Raw genomic sequence first — 21,584 nt, forward strand, 5'->3', positions numbered from 1 at the left:
GGCAGGGATGGAGAGGCTGTCACTGGTCGCGCAGAATGTGCTGCAGGCACCGCCAGGCAGCACATTCTGCTGTGCGAGGACCCTCTCCTCTTAGCCCCGCCCTCTGGCCACCAAGACGAGGAAGAGGGCCCTGCAGGAGAGGGAAGGTAAGTCTGTAGTGGGAAGGGAGGGGGGGCGTGTTCCCGGTGTCTTCCCTCTAGTGCCTGTTTTCTGTACCTTATCCTGTATGCACCCTGTGTCTTGTCCAGTGTGCTGTGGTCCCTGAGTACCCGCCGGCACGGGTGTCTCAGAGAGCCACAACATGAGAGCTGCCCCACAGCTCAACATCCACACCATCAGTGGCTCTGGTGAAGACTAGGCGGCTATTTAGATTCTGCGACTCTGGAACACCTACGTTTGTTGTGCGGTCACACTGTCCTGGAGTTTACAATTCTTGGTGCTCCAGTGCGCAAATCTTGACACACCCTAACCCTTCAGAGTTATTCTTGATGAGTGCAGGATTGGACCCTGCTGTAAAATATTCAAATTATATGCCTGTCACACAGGTGCACCCATAAATTGGGATCAGTGTTGGCAAGTGCCTTCACACCGTAACCCTTCAGAGTTATTCCCGGCAAGTGCAGGATTGGATCCTGGTGCAAAAAATGCAAATGATATGCACCTGTCACATGCGGGTGCGGAAAAATTGGGCCTTGGGTGTTGGTGGTGCACTACAGCGAGATCATTACTTAAAGATCGAATTATCGCCCATAAAGTTAGGCAGTCTTCCAGAGATCCCTGACAAATTTATTCAGTGACATCTGCATCAGGGGATTGATAGCTGCTGCTGATCCATTTTGATAAATGTCAGCCGGTCAACGGAGTCTATGGACAGACACACTCTTTTATCTGTCACAAAATCTCCATCAGCACTGAACGTCCTTTCGGAAAGCACGCTGAATGCAGGGCAGCCCAGTAGCTACATGGCATATTGGCTAAGTTCTGGCCAGTGATCAATTCGCAAGACCCAGTAAACCCAGTGGATCGTCTGCTGGAAAGTGCTCCAGGTCTGTTCTTGCCCCTAGGTAATCCTGCACCATATGATGCAGACGCTGCCGATGGGTGCTTAAAGTTAACATCCCTGGGCATTGAGGACTGAAAACATTTCTAAAGGCATCAGTCAGGCGGCCCCCTTCTCCACCGCTCTGCCTTTGACCAACCAAAGCCTCAGAAGCACCTCTTTCATGACATGGTAACCTACCAGTGTCTGGAAAGGTGTTACACAAGTTTCTCTTAAAAGCGTCCTCAAGTAGTTTCATCCTGTGCTCCCTCTGTGAGGGCAGGATGAGCTCTGCAACTTTACGCATTTAACATGGATCAAGAAGGGTTGCCAACCAGTAATGATCCCTCTCCCTGATAACACGAATCCTGGGGTCATTTCTCAGGCTTTGCAGGATAAGGGAGCCCATGCACCGTAAGTTTGAGGAGGCATGAGATTCCAAGTCTTCAGGGTCACTGAGAATGACACTATCATGCACTACCTCCTCCCAGCCACGTACTACTCCTTGGGTTTCAAGGGACAGAAAACCCTCCCTTAAAGGCTGCCTTATGTCATCCTCTGCTTCAATGCCCCCAAGGCTGCCATAATCCTCCTCCACCTCTTGTGTGATCTGCGGACCCGCAGGAATGGTTTCTGCATAAAGGGGGCCTTGAGAGGTAAAGAAGTCCTCCTCTTCCTACCGCTGTTCTGCCTCAAGTGCCCTATCCATAATTCCCTGCAGAGTATGCTCCAGCAGGAACACAAGAGGGACAGTGTCACTGATGCATACATTGTCCTCGTCGCCTCCTCAAATGGTGACAGTTACAGTACAGTGGCATCTTTTTGCCTGACCCATTGCGTAGCCCTTGAACGCTTACAGTGAACTGCTGATTCACCGGACAATTCTGCAGAAGAGGCCATCGTGGAGGATTAGGAGTGGGTGGAGCAGTCAGATCTCACATCATCAGGTTTTTGGAGGCGCGGTGGCTGAACAAGCTCCAGCACGGAGCCCTGTCCTGCATCCTTCCCTGCTGCAAGCAGAGTTACCCAGTGTGCCATAAAGGAAATATAACATCCATGACCATGCTTGCTAGATCACATGTCAGCGGTAATGTAGACCTTGCCGCTGAATGCCTTGTCCAATGAGGCCAGAAAATTGCCTTCCACATGATGGTACAGAGCTGGAATGGCCTTAAGTGAAAAGAAAAGGCGTTTGAGAACCTGCCACTGTGGTACAGCACATTCTGAAAACTCACGGAAGGGGGCAGAGTCCACCAGATGGAAAGGCAGCAGTTGTAAAGTTAGCATTTTCGCCAAGTTGGCATTTGGACGCTGAGCATGTGGATGGGTAGGAGAGTATTTTCTTTCCACTTCAGCAACTGGAGCAGCAAAATTTGATTGCTAAAATTTACAGCTGGTGGGCGGCTGGCAGATTTGGCGGAAGGACCTGTGACACCCTTTGCTATACTATCGTCCCTCTCAGTGGAGGCTGTTGACATGGCAGGACGTATTGTGGGGGTAAAGACTACAGATGAGGAGCGAGGAGAAGTGTGGCCCTTTCTATGGTGCTGTTGACAATGGGCTGCGTGGCAGGTGGTCAGATATCTCTTCAAGCATGTGGTACCCAAGCAGCTGATGTTTTTGCCACGCTTGATCCACTTGAGACACAGGTTGCAAAGAGCAATGCTGCGGTCTGCTGCAGATGTGTTGAAAATCTCCCACACAGCTGAGTTCTTGGAAGTGTGCTGCGAGACAAAAGCACCCTGCACCAGTGCAGCTATGACTTCTGATGCAATGGGGTGGCTGCTCATACGGTTGCCCCTGGAGGACATCCTGCTTCGTTGGGGTTGTGCCTCCGCCTCAATTTCCTCCTCTGTTTTATCAGGCACCCAAGTAGAGTCAGTGACTTCATCATCATCCCCTCTGTCCTTGTCACTGGAGCCAACCTGCCAGTATGCTGTGGCTGGGCGAACATGAGTGCCAGTTTGTTGTCCATCATTGACACCCCCTCTCTCTAGGCTGATGTTACTCCCTTCCTCAACCTCAGAGCCAGCATCAGACCAATTTAATTGCTGCGCATCCTCCAGCAGCATGTCACTGATGCTGTGTTCAAATAATTCAGCTGACTCCTCCTTGCATGATGGTGGGGCTAGGGAAGGAGTAGCTGTGGACAAGGAGGCAGAATAGGCCGCTTTGGCAGCTGCGGTGGACTGAGAACCAGTATGAGCCTGGGTGACAGAGGATGAGGAGGATGAGGATGGCTTAGTTATCCAATCCACCACTTCTTCTGCATGTTGTGGCTGAATAACACGGCCGGCACCAGATAAAAAGGACAAGTGTGTCCTGCCTGCAGAGGATGCACCATGTCCAGGACCATGACTTTGGCCTGCGGACACAGAGGCTGCTTGCCCTCTTATTGCTGCATGGGAGCATCTGCCTTTCCTTGTTGGCCTTTCCGACATGATGCTTATTGCAATCGACTGCAATAATCGACTACTATAATCGACTGTTATAATCGACTGCAATAATAGACCAGTATGACTGACTGCTATAGTACAGAACGCTGTATAGAACTCTGATATAGAACGCTGTATAGAAGTCTGATATAGAATTCTGATATAGCACTCTGATATAGAACGTTGTATAGAACTCTGATATATAACTCTGCTATAACCTCTCTTTTTTTTTTTTTACAGACTCCCTTATAGTTTGTGTGTTCAGCGAACACACGAACTAGCGATGTTCGAGCCGAACGCGCGTATGACTCGAACATGCAGCCCAACACTACCCATAATCCCCATTTATAAATTTAATTAAAACCATATTCTCATCAGAAAAAGGTTCAATATGTTCCTTAGCATGTGAAACCGTGATATGTCACCCATAATCCCCATATAAAAAAATCATTATACCCATTTTCTAACAATATTCTTATCAGAAACAGGTCAAATATGCTACTTGAATTGCATAATCATGATATTCCACCCATAATCCCCATGTTGAAAATTAATTATACCCATATTCTTATCAGAAACAGATCAAGTAGGTTCCTTGGTATGTGTAAGCATGATATTCCACCCATAATGCCCATGTAGAAAAGAAAAGAAGATAAAAGGACGGCACAGATGTGTATTGTTTTGGAAAAAGTGTGTCAGCGCGCGAGTGGTAGATGGCTAACTGCATATTTGTGGATCTTTACTACCACCATAACCCCAGTAAGTGAGGGGCATGGCACTGCTCTGTCCCTTGGGATCTTGTACTGGACAGGAAGTTCAGGTAAGTGGAGCTACTATTTGGAGGTAGGGGGAATTTTTTACTGAACAATAAAGGATACGTCAGGAGGAGTGGGACTCTGTAGGCAAAGTGTAGACTCAAGAGAGATGTTATCAGGGGGGCCTGTGAAAGATGTAAGATGCCAATAGGTGAGTCAACCAACTTGTGTCCTCCCATAACTAAAACACCAGTTTTGGGTGGACTGAACCTTTTACATCCAATGTTGATGTGATTAGCCCAACAATGACACTCCTATGGCAAGCCTTACCTCAGCTCGGCCCATTCCATGTGCCAAAAGCAGTGGAACTCTTTTAAGGCTTCCATTATAAGTCTGCACTGTGCTAATCTGGGATCAATAAATGTTGCAATTCATTGTCCTCCCGCAGCCAATGGTGCCCATAAATTATAGCCAAAGGTGTGGATAAATCGAACTGTATCAGGCAGGGGCAGACCTAGTTGAGGGTCTCCTCTGTGCACTTATTGCCTTCAGCCACGTCAGGGAGGTGGGTGGGCCAGGCTTGTAATTGACAGCCAGCTTGAGGGAGCTGTCAATTACAAGCCTTAAAGAATAAGTTTACATGCCGGGGGATTGCTGACCCCTGCTGTAGACTAGACGAGCTAGGTGGCCGCGAGGCCTGTGTGAGCGCAATGCCTCAAGGTGCCCATACACCTTACGAAAATCGGCCGATTTTCATATGCGATCCTGTTTTCATCCGATATTCGTACGGTTGATGGGCAGCGTACAACCGCAAATACAGTACAATCGATCGACTTTTGACTAACCAGCAGGTTAGAAAACTTCAGTCGATCGTACGATTTCCGCAAGGTTGGTGTCGTTTCCGTACTTCTAAATTCGTACGATTTACACTGCACATGTGCAGACGAAAAATACGTGCGGTGCAATTGGTCCAGGTGCTTTCTTCTAATTACCGCTGATCCAACCTTGCGATAATCGGTGCAGGATGGGGAAAATCGTATGACGGTTCGATCATCGGATAAAAAGTGTTGTCCGATGATCTCAAGGTGTATGGGCAGCTTCAGGCAACTGGCTAACTTGCCTAATTAACCGCTTGAAGACCAGGTGTTTAGACCCCCTTCCTGGCCAGGCCATTTTTCAGTGTTCAGCGCTGCAGTACTTTGACTGACATTTATTCCGTCATGCAACGCTGTACTGAAATTAATTTTATACCATTTTTTGGGGACAGATAGAGCTTTCTTTTGGTGGTATTTAATCACCACTGCAGGTTTTATTTTTTACTATATTCAGGAGAAATTACTGAAAGTTTTGAAAAAAAATAGTTTTTTTTTTACATTGTTATAAAACAACTAATATTACCCACTTTTTTGGTAAAATATAAAAGTCGGGATCATGTCGGGTAAATAGACACCAAACATGTCAAGCTTAAAAATTGCGCGCACTCGCAAAATCGCAAAAAACTAGCATACCCAAAATTGGCCACAGGCGACGCTTTAAAAGCTTTTACCGCTCATCAGTTTAGTGTTATCAGTGATTGGATGCCCTAGAACTATTGCTCTCATTCCGACGTTCACGGCGATATGTAACATGTTCGGCGTAATGGGCGCAATCGTCGTTTTCGCAGGTATGCGCACCTGACGCATGTTTACATGCGTGTATGTAGGGGTGGGGACTTTAAAAACATTTTTGTTTTTTTTTATTCTTTTTTGTGTTACTTTAAAAAATTTTTGGGGGAAACCCCCTTATGTGATAGCAAAAGAGGTGACAGGTCCTCTTTATGGAGACATCAGGGGGTCTCCAAGACCCCTAATGTCACCTAGGACCCCCCTGAAGAAGCTGATGAAGCAGAGATCTGCTTCATCAGCTTCTCTCCAGCATCTGAAGCTGGAGAGTGACACAAGAATGCGGAAGTGATGTAATATACAACACTTCCGCATTCTGACAGCGGAGAGGGGACCGGAGGGAGCTCGTGTACCGAGCTCCCTCTGATCCCCTGTGACAGAGGCACTATGCTGGTCCCTGGCTCACACCGGAGCCCGGGACCAGCTTGACAGCGGGAGGGGGAGAGCCGCGGAGGGGGGGGGGGCGCACGTCTCGGGGCCTCATACAAGCGATCCGCCAGCTCTATAGCCGGCGGATCGCTTGTATATTAACGGGCATCGCTGCCTCTTTTCAAATAGCGGGGATTTCCCACTCGCGCGCGCCCGAGCGGACGGATGTAACAGGACGTGTATACACGCCCAGTTACATCCAAGAAGCTCCCGGCCGGCCGTGTATACACAGCGGCTGGCCGGGAGCTAGTTAAAGAGCAGCCTCTAGTGTTCCTATCCACACAGCATCCCTAAAATCATTTTTTTACAAATATTTGTTACAATTTTTTGGGGGCGATTGTCTTTGTGCAGATTGCAGCCTACTCTGAGCAGTTTGAAAGTGGAAGTAGAGGGTTGAACTGAGTGACAGACTGAGCTTCTTCATATTAACATACAAGACTTCTAAGTCTTTAACCCTTTGGGGTTTTTTTTAAGGACAGTGTTCAAATCTAGTTTACACCTCAGTACAGCCAGGGTTAATTAGAACAGCCCTTCTCAACCGGGGTGCAGGGGCACACTGGGATGCCTTCAGGCTTGCTAAGGGGTGCCACAAAAATTTCACACAGTGTCATGCCTCTGATGTGAAGGGTGGCTTGTGATGTGAAAGTGGGGGCTCTGATGTGAAGGGAGGCTGCTAATGTAAAGAGGGACTCCTAATGTAAAGAGGTGAAAGTGGGGATTTAGATTTTTTGTGTGTTTTTGCGTGGGGTCCCCCACATAAAATCCATATCAGGCAGCTATCTTGGATAAGGGTTTGGTATAGATTTTGTAGGGATCACATGTTCTTTTCATGTACTGTTTTTAGATTGGCGTGCCTCAAGATTTTGGATACTTTCAAAGGGTGTCGTGACTGAAAAAAGGTTTAGAAACACTGAATCAGAGTAACTTCCCCCTCCCTTAACATTACATTGGGGAAAGCTAGGAAGAATTTTCAAGCAAGTACAAAGCACTAAAAAATGTAAACAGCATTTCTTTTTTTAAGTTATGCAATGTGAATGGGAACATATTACAAAGTAGGTCTTCTTGCAATTTGACACTTCCTCATCTGCAACACACTGATTTGAACGGTAGCCGTAATTATGAGATAAATCCCACATACTGTATCTAAGAGAAGGAAATCTACCATGTGACAGCCCACAAGGCGGCAGCAGCAGCAGCCTGCCTCCATCCATCCCCTTCATGACTTGAATAGTTATTTCTATTTATAGAATTCGTCCTGAGCCCCACCTTCCAAGGACAAGCCTCCAACCTGATGAAATGCTTACTGGTAGCCTTGCCTTCCAACCCGCCCTTTATACAGTGTAAGCATGGAGTAGGAATTTTATGTATGATGAGCAAGGTAACAGAAGGCATTGAGATCACATATACGGATTGCTGCACTTACCGGGGTAAGTATAAGAGCCCTTGTTTACTTGGCATTGAAGTTTACGTTATTACTTCCTCTGCAAGACACAGCAAGCTGGGATCTAGCTGCTGACCTCAGAGTGACAAGAAATACATACCATACACCGGTACATTTCTCTTGTTCAGCTCTATGTACCTGCTATTCTCTATGTACATAAGAGCATTGCAGAACAGTCACCGGCTAAACAATGCAATAATGAGAGAGATTATTTGACAAACACAGGTTACAATAGACCGCTTTTATAGCTTTCATTTGTACGTATACATGTATTGCTTTGCAAACTTATGTATGTATGTATATTATATATTATATATAGAATTGATTATCATGTAAGGAGGGGTTCGCAGTGTTGCACTGCGGGAACATGTTGATGTATTGTATGTAAAGCCACACTCAACAGCCAGGATCTCGATGTAAATAAGTTTATTACCAGGAACCTGCAATGGGGGGAGTTTATCAAAGCCATTGCAACTGTTTTAGCCTCTTAGATAATTTTTGCAATGATCAATGTGCAAATCGGTTTAGCTCTTCCTTTTAGCATGTGCACCTTTTATAACTGATTGCGCCTGTTTTGAGAAAGTTCGCAACTGTTTACATCTGCACTTATCCTGCTGCTGTCTGCAACTGGAGCATCACCTAACAAAACAATCGCTACTTAAGAAGTCCCCATGACCACTTCTTGAAGAAGCAACAGTCAGGGCTTGTTCACACCACGTGCGGAGCAGATGCAGAGCAGGTACAGAATGCATGAAAACTGCATCCAATATATTCAAATGGTATTTTGGGCTCTAGTTCACACCAGAGCGTTCAGTTCCAGAGCATGTGGTAAAACTGCAGCATGCACTATTTTTTCTGCTCTGGAACGCACCAAAACACATGCAAACACATCAAAAACGCACGCAAAGGCCCTGGAACGCACTGAAAGCCCATTTTAGGCTAAATTTTATTTTTTTTATTTTACAAAAACGGCCCGGAACGCGGCAAAACACACTGCACTGCATGTGCAGAAACTCATGCAGATCTGGTCCACATTTGGTATGAACAAGCCCTTAAGGTTTTTGCCTGGAGTTGCGAGTCTTCTTTTCTGAAGTCTATTTAATCTCATTCATGAACAACATTACACTAGCAACATAAATCTGGCGCAAATATATCCCATGCGAGCATATGCGAGTTCAAACACTCGCAATTGCTATGATGTATTCCCCCCAATGTTACAAGCATGACAAGATGCACACGCTCTGAATGTGAGCGGTGTCCTTTTAACAAACTTTTCTATTTGGATGTGTTGATGCATGATATGCATATTGCCGCACAGCATTCTGAATGGCACCGCAAAGCACCTGCATTGGTTGCGGGGGTCCGTGGGCAGGGGGGCTTATTTGCATCGGGGTACCCCTTTAATTAAGGGGTACCCAGATGCCACCTATACTCATTTACTAAAGGGTTAAAGTAAAAAGTAAATAAACAGCCCACACTTTAAGGCCCCATTCACACCAGGGCAGATGCATTTCAGCGCTAATTATAAAAGGGTGTTTTTGGGGCGTTTTGGGGAGTGTTAAAACGCAATTAAAAACGCCCAAAAACATGCTGATCAGCGCTATTGAAATCTATATGGAATTTGCACTGATTAGCGCAAAAAAAAATAGCTCAGGGAGAATTTTGGACGGCAGGTGGTCCACACAGGAATGTATCGGGTTCTTCATGTCGGCGGTTCAGCGCTGACAAATCCGTGTGAACGGGGCCCAAGAAAAAATTATTTAATTGAAAATCGAAAACAAAACAAAAGTTGTTGACAAGTCCTTTAACCACTTGCTGGCCGGCAGTGGCGACTCTAGGAACAATATGTAGGGGGGGCACTAATAATTTTCATTGCATGTCGCAACCGCTGGGCACCGATGAGCTGATTTAATTGCGGATGGCATAGGCACCCCGCGGTTGCGACATGTAGTCAAACGCCGCCCACAATCCTGCATTCCGCCATGGCCGGGCGCCGATGCCATCCGCAATTTCATCAGCTCTCGGCGTCCGGCAGTTGTGAAATACAGCATGGGCTGACTGGCAACTTTTAGCCCAGGGGGCAAGTACAACCCAGAGGCCCATGGTGCAGCAACTTAGCCCACCCTCCAGCTCTGCCTCTTCCCCCACCTTCCCCCCGCCCCTGGCTGCCACTTTTGTTATGTCTCAGTGCCTGTGATTGGCGCTGTGGCGCTGTCAGCTTCCTGGCGGGCTTGGCACATGGAGCTGCGAACACACCCGAGCCCATCACTAGTGAGGACTCCTAGTAAGTCCATAAAAGGGGTGACTGGCTGGGGGATAGTGTTCTCCTCCCACTGGGCTCCCTACATGGTTCTGGCCTTACTCCGCTCCATGTCCGCTACTTAGGCACTATCGCCCACTGTAGATCTCCGCTGGCTGTCCATGCTTCTGGGCTGTGAGCTGTGGGAAGTTAGTGGGAGGGGCCGGACAGTGTCAAAGTCAGTGTTCTATAATTTTCCTCGCCCCTATACCTTTTCTCGACTGTGTCACTTCCAGTGGGGCCGAGTCATCTGAATCAGATGTTTTCATGACCCTCTTTCTTCATGACATGCGCACCTAGAAGTGACGCAGTAGAGAAATTAATGGGTTGAGGAAAGTTAGAACACTGGTAGTGTGCGCGTGTACGACTGCTGCGACCCTGGTAGTTCTGCCACTAACTCCAAGCTGTAGAGGGACTACAAATCTCAGCACAATATATAGCAATGCAAATTAATACCACCAGCTATAGAGGACTATAAATCTCAGAAATACATTGTACAGCAATGCAGAATTCCATCAGCTATAGAGAACTACAATTCCAAACAATACATTACACAACAATGCAGAATACGATCAGCTATAGAGGACTACATATCCCAGCAATACATTATACAGTGGTGCAGTGCAGAAAACCACCAATGATAGAGGACTACAAATCCCAGCAATACATTGTACAGCAGTGCAGAATAATACAACCAGCTATAGAGGACTACAAATCCCAGCAATCCATTGTACAGCAATTGAAAATAATATGAATCTACATACTCTGTGTTGCTGCAGGGTGGTGGCCTGATATCCCGAAGGTCTCAGGGGGGCAGTGTGGGGTCTCCTCTGGGGTCCGAAGGGTCTTTTGGGCAGCGAAAGCGATGTAAGCAGCACTGTGTGGTTCCCCAGGTAGGAGATGTGCAAATGATGCTGTAAACATGCGCCACAGTTCACAGGACGTCTACTGAGGTCCCCAGCAAGCACAGGACCTCAGGCAGCGGTCACATATTCCTCCGCCGAAAAACTAGGTGCAATTACGTTAAAATGTCTGACCACGTGACTGGTCACACATTCCAACGTAGTCACAAACCTTGATAGAAAACCAGTATCTGTGTTTAGTATTGGGGCATTTTCACGAGTATGGGTACTCATGAAAATGCCCAGTATCGGCAGAGATACTGGTATCGGTATTAGTGCCTCCCTACTTTTAAGCATTCAAGCCTGGGACACTGCAAATGAGAAAAGGCGTGAGGAGTTTTCATTTTGTAAACTTTAGGATGGTATTAAAGAAAATTAGCCAAAAGGAGGAACTTTATATTCCATGAAAAAAAGCCGCATAGTAAGCCCTGTCCTGCATGTCTGTAGAATAAATAATCATTATGGTCACTGAAGTAGCAGTCACTGTATAACTTTATTAGTTGTTGCTGCAGCTGGGAAACAAACAGTTAAACCCCTGTGCTGTCCATGAGGGTCACTATCTGCTGAACTGGTGGTCTAGAAATCTGATAAGGATTTAGCTGCACAGTGCACACTCCCGACAGTACAAAGATCTTTAATTTATGCCATTGCACCCAGGATCCCTCTTAAGTTTTTATTTATTTTATTATTTTTCACTTAACATATTTTTTCACTTAAATTTATGAATAGCGTTAGGATCAATGTTCCCCAGGAGCTGCCTGACACTCTTCTCTGAATCAGAGTCCTCTATGAAGGTTCAGACAGCTCCTGAGCTTCGGTTCACTTGCTTGTCAGCCGACTCAGCAAGTGAATCGAAGATTCGATTCATGAATCGGTTCTTTTGAATGAACTGATTCAAATGAACCGATTCATTTAAAAGATCCGAACTTCCCATCTCTACCACACACTGCACATGACAGGCTCACAGCTATGGTCACAGTACAGGCTCAGCAACTTTCAAAGTCAGCAGCAGTGGGTCGGGGGCGACAATACAGCTACATCTAGATCTCTACAGACAGCTGCTGGAGCTGCTTGTATACTAGCACCAGTACTGGAGCCACTGCACCGCTGCTTAATTTAGCGGGGGGGGGGGAGCACAACATAGGGGGGAAATTTCCCCCCCTTGCCCCCCTTTAATGACGCCTATGCTGACCGGGGTGTTTATACCCCCTTCCTGTCCAGGCCATTTTTCAGTATTCAGCACTGCGGTACTTTGACTGACGTTTATTCTGTCATGCAACGCTGTAATGAAATTAATTTTATACCATTTTTTGGGGACAGATAGAGCTTTCTTTTGGTGGTATTTAATCACCATTACGGTTTTTTAAAAAAAATACATAATGAAAAAAATACCGAAAATTTTGAAAAAAAGCCTGTTCTCCCTACGTTATGTTATAAAACATTTATTATTACCCAATTTTTTGGTAAAATATAAAAGACGGGGTCACGTCGGGTAAATAGACACCAAACATGTCAAGCTTTAAAATTACGCACACCCGCGAAATCGCAAAAAACTACCATACCCAAAATTGACTGTAGCCGACGCTTTAAAAGCTTTTACCGTTCATCAGTTTAGTGTTATCATTGATTAATGGCCCTAGAATTATTGCTCTCAATCCGACATTCGCGGCGATATGTAACATGTGCGGCGCAATGGATGTAATCATCGTTTTTGCACGTAGGTGGACTCGACGCATGTGTGCATGGGGCGGTGGGGGACTTTAATTTAAACATTTTTTTTTATTGCTTTGATATGTGACTTTTTATTTTCTTTTGTAACTTTTATTTATTTGAACCTTTTTTTTTCCACTTAACTTTATTGCTATCACATAGGGAGCAAATAAGCTGCAAATTGATAGCCAATTTGCAGTGACAGGTCCTCTTTATGGAGACATCAGGGGTCTTTAAGACCCCTAGTGTCACCTAGGGACCACGAGAGAAGCTGATGAAGCATAGACCTGCTTCACCAGCTTCTCTCCGGTTTCTGTACCGGAGAGTGACAGAGGAATGCGGAAGTGATGTAATACGCATCACTTCCTGCATTCCGACGAGGAGATCAAAATTTTTTAAAAAGCCCAAAAATGAATGCCATGAGGTAATCCAAAGGGCAATCACAACATCCAGTGTTGTCCGCGATGACTCGTCGACCTAAAAACAAAAAACTACGCCCGCCGACCCGTCTGCACCCAACGAACTGCCGCCGCAGAATGAAAAATCTGACATATGCCTGCAAACTGTAAACAGATAGGTGGAGCTAGCAGTGACATCATTGCTGTCTCCGTCTATCTGTTGACATTTTGCCGGCATATGTCAAATCGCTATTGCAAGCGCCTCCCAATGCTGAGGGCATGTGGCCTGGCATGGTGCAGGGAGGGTGGGGCCGCTCGCTTGTTCCCCCCTTTCCTGCCCTGCCAAGCCTGTGCTCAGATTAAGGGTCTGGATGGGAATTTTAGGGGGGACTCCACATTTTTTCCCCCAGGAGACCATTCTCCACACTTCGGTTGTATGTTCCGCTCAGCCAAGCCGAACCATATGCGTTCAGCTCGGCTGAGCTGTTCGGCTGCTGTACAGGCTATTGTGAATAGCCTGTACAGCAGCCCTTCGGTTCAGCCGGCGGCTGAAGTGAGCCGAGGGATTAGCCAAAGCTATGGCTCTTTAGTGAATAACCCTCTACATTTTTGTTAATAGTTGAGATACATGAATGCTTTTTTAAGATCTAACTCCTGAGTTTAGTGTCACTTTAAAGTAGCACTCCAACCACATTAAACCAGACCCTGACCAATTTTTAATTGTAGGTCTGTTTATTGTGAAAATCTAATGAAAAGTTCAAAGAGCAGACCAGTAATACAGCGCTTTATGGAGGGGAGGTGGCACGGGAACAAAAGTGGGGGTAGGGGTGGTATTAATTGGTGTGCTGTGTCCTGTTTGTATGGCCCGGGGTGTCCAACAAAGTGTAACAGAAGAACAAAAAACGAGAGAGGAAGCGCCACAACCAGGCAAATGAAAAGGTACAGGCCGATGGGTTGGCCTTGTTTGAGTGTTGGTGTTGCGGATGGGCATGGTGGTAGCGATGAACCAAAAGGAGACTTTTGAAGTTGGGAACCAAAGTGGGGAGTAAAGAACGGTGGAGAGGTGAAAAATTTCGAAAGAATTTGATCACAAGTGTGGTATGCAGAAACTCACCGTGAGGTTAAAGGTCAAGCAGGATCCCCTTCATCAGGCAGAACAAGTGCCTCATGAAGGGGATCCTGCATGACTACGAAACGTCGCAATGTGCATGATTTGCATGTGCGTCAATAAATAGGCGTACTTCTACCTTTGGAGTTCCAGTGTCCATACTTTTTTTGTATCACTGGACGGTAGCCATCCGTCAACTGCCGATGCACCCAACCATTCTTATTATGGATAAGCGGTCAGGAGTGCAATGGGTATATGCATTGTAGTACCCTACTCAACAGGACACCACCTCAAACACTCTACTCTCTCCCACTTAGACGCACAGAGGAGAACCCAATATTGAGTCCAAATTCTGATGCCAACCACTCCCTCTCTGCCACACCTCCTCCTACCACCCCCATTCCTAAATCGTCTCTTTCACAAAAAATTTTAGAACTAGGCCACGTGCCCCCCAAAAAGAAAAAAAAACAAGAGGAAGAAGAAGAGGAGGAACAGATTCACTATGTCACAATGCAAGAAAGACAGAACTCAACAATCCACAGTAAAGATTTTCAATCTTTCAAACCACATCCTGACCCCTCATGAGGAATCCATATTAAAGAAAGGTTTAAATTGTGCACCCGATATTAAGCCCAACTCATTCACCCCGTTTAAAGATTTGAACAAATTAATCCGCAACCTCACTCTCAAAAGACATTACAATAAATCCACCTCCCCAGATATCCCAGTCGAACCAGACAACATCCACACGTCCAAACAAGAGCCCCTAGACGGCTGGTGTGTGGCTGGTGATGGCGTATGTGGCTGGTGATGGCCCCGCGTGTAGCGCTGGCGGATCTTGTGAGGGAGGTGATTGGGGCAGCGTGGCAGATCCTATTTGAGCTTTCCCCTAGCCCTAGTGATATTAACTCTCCCTGCATTGGCACAAAACCTGCTTTAAGAAAAGAGATTGAGATATTTACAATTGTCCATTACTGATTAATCCTAACACTGGATGAGCACTAAGAGTACATTATTCTGGGTGTCTGGTTAGATTAGCTAGTTTGTATTTAACATTTAGCTTCCAGAAAGTGAGACACAATTGTTAGTAGGTTAAATATAGACCTAAATATCTCTGCCAATAGAGACTGTACAAAAATATTTTTTTCATGTTCCATTGTTCCCATCTTATTATTTTGTTTTATTTTTTGTTTTTGTAACTGTAATTAGCCCATTTAGTAGCATAATCAACTTCTATGTCTTTCATTTGCAGGGTTTAATTGTTGGAGTTGTGCTTCCTAATGGAATGAAAAGGAAACTTTACAAATGGGTTTGGACAATGAGAGGAAGATCTTGGAATGTTGCTGATGTCGGACTTATTGAAGGATTATAGATAACATCATAGCACACCAGTAACTCACTTTGGGGAGTTTTGTCTAAAGCTAATTTTGCACTACTGTTTTACATTTGAAAAAACTGACTTAAATTCTTCTACTTATTCTCATGTGGCTTAAGCATTACCAACTGCAAGCATGAAGTGGCTCTGCAAACTTGATGAGTCAGAAAAGTTCTGGGTGAGTATTATTTTTTGTATAACTTGATGCTACAAAGACTTTAAAGGGCAAGTACCCCCCTCCGACCCCCAGGTGCATAATTACAGAATCTTGAAGCCTGGGCCCACCGTACTGGTTACATCCCACGGGTCCAATCTTCTCTTCCACCGGCTTGCGTCTAAAAAAAAACAGTGTATGGGCACCTTAAGTCTGACCATATTTCTAGGACAATGTTATATTTGAGGACAGAATGGTACAGTGAGCAGGCCAAGCTCATCTGTGTGGTGTTCCAAACCTTACATATACTTGCAAGTTGGGATGCTGGGCAGGTTGTTGAGGGCTTTTATGTAAGGTGTCAAAAGTGCTTTAACCCCCTCATGACTGAGCTTGTTTTTCGTTTCTGTTCGTAAATGACTGACACACTTTTTACATTTTTGCTGTGTGATTCTTCCACGTCAGTAATATACTGTACTTACAAAGTGCACCCACAGATATAATATATTGTTTTTTAGAGGACAGATAGGGCTATATATCTATATCACACATGTGTACCTAACGCCTCGTTTAGGACAAATAAAATATAAAAAAAGAGGAAAAAACTTAAAACACTTTTTCCCCAGTTTTGATTTGTAGTATTTTTTACAAAAACAGCACAGCTAAAAAAAATATAATAAATACATTAATTCTTTTGTTCTTTATTTGGAAAAACCTCACATCCCTAGGATTTTAGAAATGTTTCTGTACTACTCGGCCTAAAACCTAACATTTTAATCTTTTTTTCCTCTCTAAAAGCTAAAGCTAAAAGTGCTCACCTGGCATACAATGTCACCGTCACTAAGTGTCACACTTAGTGACAGCGACATACTTTGAACATCGCTGTCATGAGTGGGTTAAAAAAAATATATTAACCCCTTAGGGTGATTATATCAAGCAGTCATTGTGAATTAATTTCACTATTACTGCTTGATAAATTAATCAATTAATTTTTGGTTATTATAAAGGAGCCCATACACTTTACAACCCTTGCAAGACTTTTGTCTTGCGAGGGTTGTAAAGTACTTAAAAAAACGTACGATCTGCCCATCTTGGACAGAGGGGCGGGCTTGCGATGACTGCAATGAGGGGCAGGGCTTCCGATGACTGCAAACGGGCAGTGTGCGCGTGCGCACACCGGTCCGTTCGGCAGTTGTCGAACAAGCAGGCCACTAACTCGCCGAGAATCGTACGATTCCCGGCGGGTTTTCCAACCTGCTTCTTCGACGGAAGACGTGCGACCGTACAGTAGAAACGGTTGCACGCCTTCCATACACTGCACGATTATCATACGATCGCGGGATTTCCCGCTATTCTCGTACGAGAATCGTGCAGTGTATGGGCACCTTTAGGCTGCTTCAAACTTCAGAACAGCCAATAATAACGTTAGTGACACTGATCCTGCAGCAGTTCAGGATCAGCTGTCACTAAAGGTTATCTGATCGTAACAACTAGGGCTGCAACAACTAATCGACATAATCGATTATAATCGATTATTGAAAAAGTTGTCAACTTTTTCAATAATCAATTAATCGGCCTCCGATCAGTTGGCCCTGTTCACGGCTTCCCACATGCTGCACGTCGCACCTCCGCCCCACCTCACACTCGCCGCTGTCAGGCCCACCCGCACGCATCCACGCTCTACATGCCGCACCTCCTCCAGAATCGATTTTGAAAATAATCGTTAACTGCAGCTCTAGTAACAACAACGATCAGAAAACTGAAACATTCTTTCAGGAATAGAAACATTATGTTTCTATTCTTGAAAGTAGAAAAAAAAAAAAAAGCCGGTGTACATCGAGATCTCTCGATTTATAGCAACTGTCGGAATGCCGGCAAGAGCCTCGAATGCAGGTCTGCTTTCACTCTCAGACACCCGATTCCTGAAGAGGATCGGGTGTCTGAAAAATGTTAACTCTTTCATTAATGGATGCCTCTATACCGAGGCATCCATTAATGAATGGTAACCGCTGAGAATCCTTGCCTTGTAGAGCAGCAAATGTACGTGACGAGTCATTTGGCCCTTTGTGGCGGGACGTAGAGTGTACATCTTCCGTCATGAAGGGGTTAAAGTGTGGTTTTTAACTTCTTTGCATAAGATGGCCACTTTGTCAGTTGGGCTAATATCCATCAAATCATGTTGGTGGTATTGTTTCAATGTATTTTGGATATGGTGCCTCATGAATATGTGGCTATAGGGTTAGATTGTTATGTTACTAGTTAGACTGAATTAATTTCACAGGTGAACTAAAACTTTCATGTAAAGTATACTCCATTTCGGTTTTTCTTGATCCCCAAAGGCAATTGGATAGTCCCTAGATCAACATTGTACAATGTTCTTTCTTAAAAATATTAATAGTCATTTATATTTTGTGCATTTAGAAACACACCCAAGCCTTTTTGACACAATTGGAAGGCTATTCCATGTTTTTACAGCACAATAAGCAACCCTTCCAATTCAGTAAAGCATGTACACTTTTCTGGTGGTACAGTCCTTTTAAAACAACCTGTACCTCATTCACGAAAAGCTTTGCAACTGTTCTTGCCACCACTTTAATTAAGACCAACTGTAATCTGATATACAGGGAGACACCAGTGCTCTGAGTGGGGCGTGTATTTGCTGGGAGGCTGTCATAATTGTAATAGTTTACTGTGCATTGTTTTTTGGTTGCTAGGAAACCAAGCTGCTGGGGTCCTAGCAATTAATTACGCATCCATGGTCCTATTCACCTGCTGATTAGGATATACCCCAGCCACGGCCATATTTAGGTAATGATGTTAGCCTACATCCCTGGCCCCTTTGTTTACATTCAGTTGTTGGCAGATGAATGGGGTTCGGGATGAATCACTGGTTTCTAAGATGCTAAGATCCTCTTAGCAACCAATGATGCTGCCAGTAGGTGGAGCCTGACTTGGAAATCTGAGAGACTAGTTCCCCATCTGGTCCGCTTCCCTTTTGATTGGCAACAGGTAGTGAGTAGATTTGATTGCCAGTACCATTGTCATGAGCAATCTGCCCACTATCTGCTGTCAATCACAAGAGATGTGGACCTGATAGGAAACCGGTCTCTCAAAGTTCCCCATAAGGCTCCACCCACCCACAGCAAAAGTCCTCCGCCACTGCACCTGTCTGTGTAAGAGGTGTGGTGCCTGAGCAGAGGGCCCATTAATGCTGAACCAGTGGTTTTATCAAGCTCAGTATTACTGATCTCCACTGAGAATACTCTGGCCTCAGTGTGTCTCCAAAACGGCATATGGCAGTACTTGCCTCAAATTCATGTATCTGTTTTCGTAGACACTCTTTATTAATTTTAGTGATTGTCTTTCTTTCTTGAGTCTCTGCCTTGTTAATCCAAGACATCTTGCTAGGTCTGAAAGCTGCAGATTGGCATTGAATACTGTTATTAAGTCTATTATCTACCAGGACACCCACATCCTTGTTCATTATTAATTCACCCAGTTTTTCTTACCCTAGATTGTATGATGAACCAGTGCCAGGACTAGGTCCCCTGGCATCCAAGGGGAGAATGCCAAAGTGTACCCCTTCTGAGCTGACACAGATGGACCTTGCACATCCAAATGTTCAGTGTGCAGCTAAGTCATGCAGATAACAGAGAAAGAGTGCTAATTTTCAAGAGAGCACAGAGCTATTAATACTGATGACATGACAGTCATACTGATGGCAGAGCTCCACGTATTGTACAAAGTGAGCTCTCCGTATGCAGGGGTGTGGAAATTTTTGAAAAAACTACTTGTCCAAGGGCTAAAGCGGGGGTCAAATCTACTTGTCCTTCATGACAATCTACTTGTCCCAATACAACTAAAAAAAGTTTTAAAAGTTTAAAACTAGGGATGCACCAGTACCAGTTTTTGGGTATCGAGTACCAATATTTTGCTTTCAGTACTCACCCATTGGCATGAAGCAGGCAATCAGGAAGCTAGGCAGCGGGTAATGAGATGCTACCCGGCTTCCTGACTGCCAGGGAAGCCGACTCCATGTTGTTTGGCCGGCTTGATTGTGAATGGCTGGGAGGCCTGCTCCATGCCAACGTAATTACCTGATTGGCCGGGAAGAAGGCTCGATGCTGATTGGCGGCCAATCGGCAAGGAGCTGGCTTCCCGGCCAATCACTTGACCACGCTGACCAATGAGTGCTTGCAATTTGCCAGTAAAATTAAAAATGCATAGGGCAGAAATGCGCTTGACAGTACGGGGTAAGGACTGTTTGCAGAAAGTTTATAGCTGGGGGGGTAGAAGAGATCGGGCCAGATTTGATCGGGTAATTCCATTTTCCCGTATTACCTGGGAAAGTGAACTTACCCTTTAATGCACATTGTGTGTGTGAGAGAGTTCTGCTGCCCAGGTACCACAATATGGCACACAGTGAAATGGCAGCAGGACTCAACGCACACACACAATTTCCTATGCGTGTATTTATTTGTATGCAGATGGCAGGGGCAGCAGAGTTGGTTTTAATTTTTTTTTTTTTTACTTTGTCACTTATTTTTTTAAATTTTTATATATTTTATTATATTTTACTTTTTTATAACTTAAAAAAAAATGTTTGTTCCATTTTATTCCCATCACATGGTGTTAAAATCCTCTATGTGATAGTTTGGAGGTGACAGGTTCTCTTTATGGAACCTGCCCTCCAACACAGAACTGATGTTCTGTGCAGTTCCTGACAGCCGAGACAGGTGGCGCTGTGATCACAGCGCCACGGTCTCAGTGATAGCACAGAGCAGACGAAGAAAGGAAGTTCTTCGTCTGCTCTGCGGGCTCTATGGTGAGCTCCCGTGCCGTGGTGACAGGTCCACCAGAGGATCGGGGGACACCCGAAAACCGCGGCGGGGGGGGGCGCACAGGATTGCCGATTCTCGCTTCATACAAGTGATCTGATTAGATCACTTGTATGAAAACAAGCGGCGGCTCCCACTGTACATTCAGCTCTGCTTGTCCGGAGCAGGGCTGAATGTATTAAAAAACTACTTGCCCGGCGCCCGAAACTGCCTGTCCCGGGCGTCGGGCGATAGGAATTCCACACCCCTGTTATGTAATCTGTTTATTTATTCTATGTTCAGTGGTGATCCAGTCATTGTTGGAATTTAAAATAAAGTAATAAAATTAACTATGATCATTATGGCCAGATGGCCAACTTGGCGTACTAGCAGTATTAATATCCAGTACAGTGCAATTAAATGCTTGGTGTAAAAATATCCAGAAAACTAAACAGAGTTGAAGCCAACAGAGGTGTTTGTCATTGATAATATCATGGTTTAAAAAAATGTTTTGCAATATACCTCTCAAATGTAGTCAGTCTTAGTCCACTATAAATATAATTTTTATACTTTAAATGCCCCTTTACACAACCTTACTCCTTTTGAACCTTTGTTATACACTGTAACAAAGAGATTGTATCTGTTTCCACTCAGTGCCCTATATGAATTGCAATGTAGATATAGAACTCCAATCATACAGTATATTTATCTAAACTAAAATCTATATAAATTGACCAGGCTTGGTCTTCCTCTTCCGTTGTTGGTGTAATTCCAGGTTGTTGAATGACTAGAAAATGCACAGCCCTTAAAACTTGGTTTGTAGCCAACAACAACAGGCTTGGTCTTCCTCGTCCTATTTTGGTATAATGCTTTGTTGTTGGACAACTAGAAAATGTACAACTCCTAAATCGTGGATAAACATTAGGCAAATTTAGCTGTTCATTTAAAAACTATGATAACATGCCAACCTGGTAGCATGGATTATATATTTATATATGTATATATGTATATATCTACATATATATATGTATATATATATATATTATATGTATGTTTATGTATGT

General features: G+C 44.8%; 1 protein-coding gene across 1 annotated transcript in view; it reads left to right on the top strand.

Moving 5' to 3' along the window:
- Positions 1-15,440: 15,440 nt before the first annotated feature.
- The window catches only part of LOC108798328 (multidrug resistance-associated protein 1-like), a 119,497-nt gene continuing 113,353 nt past the window's right edge, over positions 15,441-21,584 (top strand). Inside the window, exon 1 of the mRNA XM_018570068.1 lies at positions 15,441-15,730. Coding sequence (XP_018425570.1) covers positions 15,689-15,730 — 42 coding nt within the window. The 5' untranslated portion in view covers positions 15,441-15,688. The remainder of the gene's footprint in view (positions 15,731-21,584) is intronic.

Source organism: Nanorana parkeri, unplaced genomic scaffold (genome assembly GCF_000935625.1).
Source record: "Nanorana parkeri isolate BGI_ZX_2015 unplaced genomic scaffold, ASM93562v1 scaffold1451, whole genome shotgun sequence".
In the NCBI taxonomy this organism is placed as follows: domain Eukaryota; kingdom Metazoa; phylum Chordata; class Amphibia; order Anura; family Dicroglossidae; genus Nanorana; species Nanorana parkeri.